Raw genomic sequence first — 9,997 nt, 5'->3', positions numbered from 1 at the left:
TTTATTTTCAGTATATGTACATTCATTAACCACTAGAAAAAATCAATAAAAATATCACAGATAGATGACCTGCAACACAAGATCAAGCAGATGCAGGCCAGGGAACGTGAGATCCAGGGAAGCGCCCACAAAGTGAAGGAATCATGCACAGCCACCAGCTGGGAAACAGAGTGCAAGATGATCAACATGCAACGTGAGCACATAGAGCAGTGCAACCGGCTCCAAGAGGTATGGGCAGTTTGTAGATTTCTTCATCTGTCTGTAGGGTTGGTAGTATTGTTATTGCTGTCATCTTTATCATTAGCCTCATCCATAGCCATTTGCTCATTATCAGTTATTATTTAGTAAGAATTATCATTTGTGGTTCTTGATTTATTTTATTATTAATTATTAATTATTTGTCCATAATTAGTTAATCAATTGACTGATTCATGATCCGTCATGATCATCACGTCTCGTCATGTCATGTCCCGTCACAGTCATGTCATGTCATCATCACCATTAGAATAGTAACCCAACCACCATGGATTATGTTTTGTCTCTTGTAGTTTTTTGTGAATTTTGTTACATGCAGATGGTTCCACATGTGCTCAGCTGGCAAGGAGTCTATCAGTAGACCCTAGTGATTGATCCTGAGATAGGCAGGACTAATGACTGACCCCTTGGTGATTAAGGACTTGTAGAGTCATCTATGTGTAAATACAATAAATAAATTTATATTACAGTTTGCATGGCATGTATTCTTGCCATCTGTGCCGATTGAGTTAAGAGTTTTCAAAGAAAGTGGTATAGATCCAGGTTTTGAAATGATATTCCATTTCTTTGATGATGATAAGAGCATAGGACAGCAACTTTTGTTAGTGATGAATCTTTTTCCTTTACATGCAGGAAATCACAAGTCTTCGCCAGAAAGCACTGTACCTTGAAAGAGTGATGGAAGAAAAGACATCACAGGTGATTTTGACAGATTGCGTTGAATATTTGTTGAACGTGCTTGTTTAGGTATCATGAAATTTGATGTTTCTCAAGACCTTCATGTATGTATACTTTGATATTACATGCTGTTCATTAACCCTGTACTATAGGATGGTTGAAGCATCTTATTATGGTCTCTAATGCTCTGTGTATTCTGTGAAGGTTGACCTTGCACAGTCCTATACACAAGATTTGGAAAAACAACTTGCTGTTGCCCAGCACAAGCTCAGAGATTCAGGCGCAAGTCAGTTTGAGACAGAGGCACTAAAACTGCAGCTTGACCAGGCTAAGTCAAAAATTAGAGTAAGTGCTTTGTTTTATTATATATATATATATTTTTTTTTTACTGGCATTTGTTTTATGTGGCTGAAATATTGTACTTCTACAATACAAATTTAGCAAGCATACATCATAATCAATAAAGCATAAAAAAGGAAGTCAGTTTTATAAATGTTGTTACATATAAAAAACAGGTTTTAGCTTTTTATTTGTTAATTAAATATGGTTAAAAACAAGTAGAATTTTTCACCAGAAACTGGAAATGCACCAGGAAGAACTTGAGAGTTTGCAGAGCAAATCTGAGGTATTTGAAACAACAGTGCGCAAGCTTCCTGCCCTGGAAAAAGAAATTGCCAAATTGAAAGAAGAAAACAAGTTCTTGAGGTCTGCATCACTTGTTTGTTTTAAATGTAGTATTGTCTTGTGAACATAAGAAATAGATTATGTAGTTGGTTGAATAATAACCATACTAAGGAAATGTGCCTTGGGCCATATTTAGATCATAATGTAAACAAGAGATTTAGTTTAGACACAAATGCATTTAGTATGCAATAGTTTCTTTATATTTTGGCATTAATCTAAAAAAAGAAAAATCGTACAACAGAGAGACTGCAATGAACACTCAGCTTCTTGAGGAAAGGCTGACAAATGCCCAGCATCAAGTGCAGTTGCTCGAAAATCGCTGTCAAGACAGTGCTTTGATGCAAGCCAAGGAGACTCCTACAAGGCAAGTTTAAACTACACTTTAATCTGTTTCAGTTTATGTAAGGTTATGGATATAATTTTTTTTATTTATAGGAATTAGGAAATAATAAAGTGTAAATTCATTGTGTGTATTATGATAACCTATTTTCTTTCCTTGTTTAGTATAATTGTGATATTTATTTATTTGTGCAGTCAATTAGGATTTGACAAAAAACATACAAAGAAAATAGGTCAGAAATTTTTAAATGAAGATTTTTTTTTTTTTTAAGTATTATTTCCGTAAAAACTTATGTGTCTCAGAATCTTCCTCTAGTGGAAATAACTTTGTAACCCATAATAGTATTTAGTTAGTTCTCTCTATATCGCAAAAAATTACTGAAATGTGCCTCTTTTCCTTAATCAAACTATATAACTCCTAAATCATCTTACAGGATGCACTGCAGCAATATGAAAAAGTTGTCAGTGAAGAGCTTGGCTTAGCTCAAGCAACTGCCTATGACTTACAAAAGCAGTTGATGAAACTGAAGCAAGGAGACCAAACGATAGCAGAGGGCATTGCAGAACTACGTGCAAGGTAACAATATAAATTATCATTGAATTTGGATGTATCAGTATATGTGGATGTATCATTATATTTAGATGTATCAGCATATATGTCAGATATTTATTATTGTGCTCATTGTAATGAAAAATGTATATTCAACAGCCAAAAGTCATTGGAAAGTAGCAGAGCGTCAGAAAGTGTTCAGCTGTTAAGCCTCAAAGCAAAACTGGAGAAACAACAGAGAAATACTCAACAGAATGCCCAGCTTATTAAAAGATTACAAAGAAAGCTTATGCTTGTAACAAAGGTAATGTGAGTTATGTTTTTGATGAAAGGAAAATAGCATTTTAATGGTTCTCGTTGCAGGTTCCATGTTTTGCTAACTATAGTTATTTTGTGATTTTTTTTTTTTTACTATAGTTGACTCCACAAATGCTCATCCACCAAGGAGTAAATTAGTAGGCCTCAGTGACAGTATTATTATTATAATGTTATTAAAATCCTAAGAACATTAAAAAAATAAAAGAAAATGTATCCAAGAATCAGGTAGACAGATAAAGTAGATATGACTAATAATTAACTTCTTGGTGAGGAAGTACGTCTAGAGCCAGTACTTTTTTGTGCATTTCAAAATTCAATTCATAAACTAAAATTATACTTGATTTGGCATGTATGTTTGGACTCAGTAACCAGTGGATTGAATATCCTTCCTGTTTTGATTCTTATACAATCTTGCTATTATAGATATATTTCAATGTTTAGCGCTCTGATGACAGGTGGCATGCTGTCATGTCATGGAAAATAATCAGTGATAAAGGTTGATGCCTCATTATGTTATGAGTCTGTGCCCCAATTGCTGAGATGTGTGCCAACTGCAAACTGGACATTTGTCTTGTTGAATGCATGCACTATTGAATGCCTGTCCTTGCCCAACATTACCTAATATTTAATTGTTGTTTTTAGCTAATGTCTTTATTCTGATTAGTCCCCCACCCCCCCAACCAAAAAAAACAAAAAACATAAGGATGCATAATAAATCCAGAGGGTGCTGATGGCCCAATATCCCAAAATATGGAGGCAGAATACATGAAAATATAAAGGGGTCTCTTGGACTAGTAGCCCCTCTAAGCTAGTACTCCAGCTTAAAGTAGGAGGTCACCAAGGACATTCGGGAGCAATCTGGCATCTACCTGACTGACAGATTGGGAAACTCCAGTTTATCACTGAGGTGCTAAATAGATGTTGTCGTACTTGAGATTAAAGCAAGTAACCAATTTACTATGCATGGGTATTGGCCTAGGTACACCTGGATTTCTTGTGATGTCTTGCATTACTCTTCTAGAATTCACCTGTCAGCTCTCAACCTGTCAGTATCTCTGTAATTTCCATTAGGAAAAGAGTGTTATTATTGTACTCAGTTAATTTTCATTAGAAAAAGAGTGTTATGATTGTACTCAAATTGCTGTAATCCCAAACAGGAACGAGATAGCTTGAAGAGCATTCTTACTTCTTATGAGTCTGAGGTGACTATCAACTACTCAACAGTGAGCCAGCAAAGAATTGTGAAGTTAGAGTCACAGTTAGAATCTTACAAGGAGGAGCTGCAACGACTTGAGAAAGAGTTAGATGCATTCAATAAGGAGTCTGAGGAAGAGAAGGATATTCCCCAGGTAAAAGATATTGTTGTAAAAAGATATATTTCTTGTCATTGTGTTTCTAATAATTTACCTAAGGAAACATTAAAGAGAATAATAGACATGTTCTGGTAGATGTGCTTAAGTATTTGATATAATGTTCCTGTGCATTATGTTATGCTAAGGTTTGAAAAGTTTTAAGTTTATAATATGTATACTAACACTTTACTTTTAATATTAAAGAGAAAGGATGATATAGAGAAAATTTCCACCCTTGAGAAGAAAGTGATTGAACTTGAAAAAGATATTGCCAAGTTAACTCAAGAAAAAGAGACCTTGGAACTGAGACTTGAAAGCCGAGCATTGAAGGGAGACTATGACCCCACCAAGACGAAGGTTATACACTTTGAGTAAGTCTTTGGCCTCTTTTGTTGTTTTGCATCCTGAAATATATATGAATGAATTTATGATTAAGGTAATTTTCTTGTTATACATTATACGTTCAGTGTTTGTGCTCTCTGGCATGTTTTTATTTGATCAAATACGGATTTCTAAGGGAAATAGGCTGTTGATAGATTTTAAACATATTATTAGTTAGCTTCAGTAAAAATGAGAGAAATATATATGGGTTTACAATATTATCAGAAGTTATTTTCATTCACAAAGTCAAAGGAATGAGGCATAATAAATGATGCATTATGTGAATAAATGTATATGGATATGAGAAGATATTTTCGTATAAGGTTTAAGGTAATCTAAGTGCAAAGAGTTGATGCTCCAGTTAAAAAAAGGGCATAATTATTTTTTTTTCTGTAGGAATAATCCCTTTGCCAAAGCTGTGGAGAATCGTGCCACAGAAATTGAGCGGTTACAGACAGAAAATGATGCTCTTCGTGAGAGGGCCCGGCTCTTGGAAGAGGGAGAAATGCATGACATAACCCAGAAGGTTGGGATGAAAGTGAACACTGATGGTCCATCTTCAAAAGAAATTACAGGTATGGAAAATTGAGGTGTTTTTGGTTTCTCTTTTGGTATCCTAACAGTGAAGGTGCTGATTTATCTGCTTGAATGGTTATAGTGAAGAAATAAATAAGCATTTTTATGGGTATAAACAGAGAGAGTGAGGGAAAGGTGGGGGGGGGTTGGAGTGGGGAGAACAGGGAAAGCAGGAGAGTGAGGAGATGGGGAGAGATAGAGATGCTAATGCTCTAAAACGTATATCTGATACATCATTTTGACTCTGCTACAGAACTTCAAGAGAAAATCACATCTATGGAGATGCGCAATAAACGGCTCATGGAGGCTTTCAAGAAAAAATCTCAAGCGATACGTGAGGTGATGTATCGACTCACTGGTTACAGAGTGGATGCTTGCTCTGATAATCAGTATAAACTAATTAGTATGTATGCAGAATCTCAAGCAGACTATCTCTTGTTTGAGGTGAGTAAAGTTGTGTTGTGTTGTGATTAGGCCCAAATGCTTGGTATTCAAGGATGTCTCACATTATGTGAAAAAAAAGTAGTTGTTCTTGTATGTAGATACTGAATACTTTAATCCAATCACAATGGGATCTCTTAGAGCCACCCAGCATATGTGCGGAAAAGATGGAAGCATGAGAAACATTTATTTACCCCACATTTTATAACCTTGGCTGCAGCATAAATGATAGTTTAGGTAATGAGGCTAAAAAAAGGCTTTATGCCTTGTTTGTATGGTCTGTTTCTCCTCAGTGACTGCAGCCAGGTCCAAACAGGCAAACAAATATTAATGCACACAACTTAGAGCAGGCTTGACCACACATAATCTGATAGGTCATTCTAGCCAAGAATGATTGGCTGTCGTCCTGGAGTGGGCAGGTTAAAGTGTTAACTTTGAAAATGTACATACTTCACAGATAAAATCTCTCTATTTCAGCAAACAAAAAATAACGAATTGCAGCTTCTTGAGACTGAGTTTTCAAGCACACTGGAAGACATGATTGATGCTTACCTTCGCCATGAGAACTGCTATCCAGCATTCCTTTCTGCCATCACGTTGGACCTCTTCAACAGACAAACCATGGATCCCCCTCCTGCATCTTCAAGTGAAGTAGAGGAGGATGAAGAAGAGGAGGAAGAGGAAGAAGAAGAGGAAGAGGAAGAGGAGGGAGAAGAGGAGGGAGATGATCATGACCAGCATATGGGAGAACCAGGACAAGATAATAATGATGATGACTTGATAATACTAGACTAGTGTATATGTTGTTTATAAGATGAGATATCTAACATATTCTTGAAAGCTGTTATTATTCAGCAAAATAATACATAAAGTTCTTGTAAATATATTTTCTTTTTTTGTGTTTTAAATGTCTAAATACAATACAGTGAATACATCTCAAAAGTGGTCAGTGTTATATCATTATTAGATATTATGATGAACTTGCGGTACTAGTTTATACCTATGTGACTTCCATATTTTTGTTAAGGCATCTGAAATGAGATTGGGTTTTCTTGAAATTTGCAGATGAAAGGTCTAAAGGTGCAGTTGAAAAGAAATTTTGAGTGCTGATAGTGATACTCCCATCATTCTTAGGTGAAATAAGGCATTTGGTACCAGTAATAAGTACAATATCATCAGCATGCTGTTTTATGCAAATTGTTTGTATATAAAATTGTGATTTTAAATCATGATGATGAGTCTTGACTGTTTAATTTAAATCTTTATTTAGAAATGAGCCAGGATTTCCCATCTTGCAGAAAGTCTACACAATATGTGGATGAATGAAAGTTTGAGATTATTGGGAAAAAACAAACAAACTTTCAGATCAGTCAAATGCTTAAAATGCCTTTCAACTAAATATGAGAGCAGTAAATGTTATTTAATACCATTATAATATTTATTCCTAGCAAGGTATAGGAAATTTGTTTATTTTTATAACAGTATGTTCATAAGAGTCAAGTTTTTTTCAAAACATGGATCATATTATAAAGAAATATAGAGAACTTCAATGTGGTGAAGTTGTTCCAAAGTGAAGTTATGTACATATACTTTTAGGTAAGAACCATTCAGTGGAACAGATACCAGTACTCTAACAACACTTGATGAGGAACTGTTTTCTAAGATTTGTATATTTCCTTAATTGTAAGATAATAAAAAATGAAGTATTGTCTACCCTGTAGTTTATTAATATGTCCTTTGTAAAATAACCTATAACCAAGCCAGCACTGACTTGGGCTGGCTTGGCCACCCAGTGGCTAGGTAGGCTTAGTCAAGTTTTATTTTCTTTTACTGATAAGAATGTCATTTTCATTGATAAGAATATGTAGTTCAGCAATAAGTATATATTATAATTTGCGCAACATACTGAGTTACAAACTACATATGCATTGCTTCAGCTGATACTGTTTTTCCCTGCACTTCATGCCTGCTGTTGCCCTGGGGGCTTAGGAGACTGGGACCCAATGCTGGGGAACACCCCTGCCAAGGGGTTCAAGCCTCAACTGAACTCAATCAATTCTGCATGGTATTTTCCCCTTCCCTTTTTTGTTTCCCTCTTCTCCAACCCCTTCCACTATCCACTTCCTAATGTGACAGCCATATTGAAAGGATGAAAGGTTGACTTTGTGCCAGTCATGAACAGCCTAGGGGAGCCATGAGCACAGTGATCCCATTTAGTTATCTAGCCCTTCCCCTCAAGAGATCCCCGAGGGGTGGACTGTTTCTCTCTCTAACATATTCTAGGGTTACCATGGTCAGTAATGAAAAGGGGCACTGAGGCTTGCCCCCTTTATGAAATAGCACAACTGATTTCAATTCTCCCGGTTCTCTGACCCCAGGCTCTCCACCAATATTGCCAAGATTACTTTCTGGTAGACATGACCTCCTCTTCAATGTTTACATTGGCAGAGAACCCCTCTCATCAATGTCAGAATTGTGGTGTTTAGGTCACCCTGCTAAACACTGCCATTCTACAGCCCAATGCCCTATGCCCAACCTGGTCATAACTGATCAGACCATTGGCATGCACGTGTGCCAATTGTGGCGTCTCCCATAATGCATATAAGCTGCCCTACCTACAAGTTTAAGTCTGGATTAGCAACTCTCAGATTCAGACTTGACCTCACTCTATATGAGGCCAGACTTGAAACATGTTGACAAGGTTTTTCTCTTCCTACTCCAGTAATATTGTTTGCTCTGCCCCTCCCCCTTCCTCGCAAGATGTTTCTACATCCCCCTGTACCTATTCCTCCTCCATCTCACATTCCCACTTTTACCCCCTATTTCTCTCAGTCTAATTCTTCTGAGATTCTAAATCCAGACACTCCAATCTCTACGGCTGCCCCGACACCTACCCCTCTCTCTACTCGTGCTACTCACAGCAGACAGTCTAAATATTCCACACTATCTTCTACCACACTCTAACCTCTACCTACCTCTTCCTCTACTCCTCAGACCAGTCTCCTCTTCCCCCCTACATAAGAAAACCTTCATTTCTCAAAATTCCCCAACCAACTCCATTGCAGAAAACTCTTGACACAGAAACCCCTCATCCACCTTCCAATTTCACTACCACTCCTAAATTTATCATCATCATCATCATCAAGGGGCTAACGCCGACGGGGGTGCATGGCTGCATCCACCCTTTGCTTCCAGCCACGAGGATCCCTCGAGGCGAGTCTCCAGGCAGGTCCATGGCCCATCTCTAATTCCTCGTGACAGGTCTCTTCGAGCTGCCCTAGCCATAATCTCCTGGGTCGTCCCACAGGTCTCCTCCACCCAGGGTTGTCTCGCAGAGACAACTGCCGGTTGGACACGTGGTCCTGCCAACTGTACCCCATGATCCGGTGAAGGGACTTGTTACAAAAGGCATCAAGGTGAGACTCCAAGACACTAGATAGCATCCAGATTTTGCTTCCATAGAGCAAAACTGGCAGTATCAAGGTCTTGAAGACATTCAGCTTGGTCCTTTTGCAAAGGTACCGACATCTCCAAATGCTCTTGTTGATCGAGTTCATGGCTCCTGTTGCCAGACCAATCCGTCTGCTGACTTCTTGGTCTGACAGCCCAGAGATATGGACTACGCTACCAAGGTATGTAAAACTCTCTGTAACTTTAACGTCCTCGCCACAAGCATGGATCGACTGAACGGGTTCCCCCAGTCCTGAATCTTTGTCTTGGTCTAGGAGACCTCTAGGCCTAGGGGCTTCGCCTCATTGCTAAATGCATCAAGAGCCGCCACCAGTGACTCCAAGAACTCAGATAGGATTTATAAATTTATAGTGACTGCTAATATCCATCCTCCTCCTACTTATATTCCCCCTGCACCACTTCATACTCCCTCAACACACCCCATCCCCCCATCTCCATCAACCTGTCACCCATTCCCACTATTGCTTCCACTCCCTCCTGGATACACATGTGAATCCTTTGTTACAACAAAGCCCTTCCCCAGATCCTTCACCTCCTGATATTTCACCTCCTTCCTCTCATCCCTTATCTCACCCCCTAGCTCCTTCCCCTCCAACTTCTTTGACACACATTGTTATCATCATCACTTGTTGATTAATTCGTAGAAGCTCTACATTGGAATATTTGTGGTTTCCGTTCTCACAGACCTGATCATATCCCTTCTTCTCATAACCCATCCATTCTCTGCCTTCAAGAGACTTTCCTTACACATCCTCCAATACCAATTCCCAATTACCATTTTGTATCTTCCTCACACTCTCTTTGTGTCTTGTCTATACTTATCCATCACAAAACACCACCGTCCCATAGACAGTTATTTCAGTCTACTTCTCCTCTTCCCACCCCACTGACTTTGTTGCCTTTGTAACTCTACTGCAACTCCAACCACCTTTCCTCGTAGTTGGTGATTTTA

At 38.1% G+C, this 9,997-nt stretch overlaps 1 protein-coding gene across 1 annotated transcript in view; it reads left to right on the top strand.

The window, feature by feature from the left end:
• The window catches only part of LOC119584492 (mitotic spindle assembly checkpoint protein MAD1-like), a 12,486-nt gene extending 5,199 nt beyond the window's left edge, over positions 1 to 7,287 (top strand). Inside the window, exons 3-14 of the mRNA XM_037933139.1 lie at positions 61 to 228; positions 889 to 954; positions 1,138 to 1,278; positions 1,508 to 1,638; positions 1,859 to 1,985; positions 2,391 to 2,533; positions 2,666 to 2,810; positions 3,982 to 4,173; positions 4,381 to 4,547; positions 4,954 to 5,132; positions 5,387 to 5,577; positions 6,052 to 7,287. Coding sequence (XP_037789067.1) covers positions 61 to 228; positions 889 to 954; positions 1,138 to 1,278; positions 1,508 to 1,638; positions 1,859 to 1,985; positions 2,391 to 2,533; positions 2,666 to 2,810; positions 3,982 to 4,173; positions 4,381 to 4,547; positions 4,954 to 5,132; positions 5,387 to 5,577; positions 6,052 to 6,369 — 1,968 coding nt within the window. The 3' untranslated portion in view covers positions 6,370 to 7,287. The remainder of the gene's footprint in view (positions 1 to 60; positions 229 to 888; positions 955 to 1,137; positions 1,279 to 1,507; positions 1,639 to 1,858; positions 1,986 to 2,390; positions 2,534 to 2,665; positions 2,811 to 3,981; positions 4,174 to 4,380; positions 4,548 to 4,953; positions 5,133 to 5,386; positions 5,578 to 6,051) is intronic.
• The last annotated feature ends 2,710 nt before the right edge of the window (positions 7,288 to 9,997 follow it).

Source organism: Penaeus monodon, chromosome 18 (genome assembly GCF_015228065.2).
Source record: "Penaeus monodon isolate SGIC_2016 chromosome 18, NSTDA_Pmon_1, whole genome shotgun sequence".
NCBI lineage: Eukaryota > Metazoa > Arthropoda > Malacostraca > Decapoda > Penaeidae > Penaeus > Penaeus monodon.
Note: the sequence above shows the minus strand (reverse complement) of the source record. Positions and strands in the feature narration are given on the sequence as shown.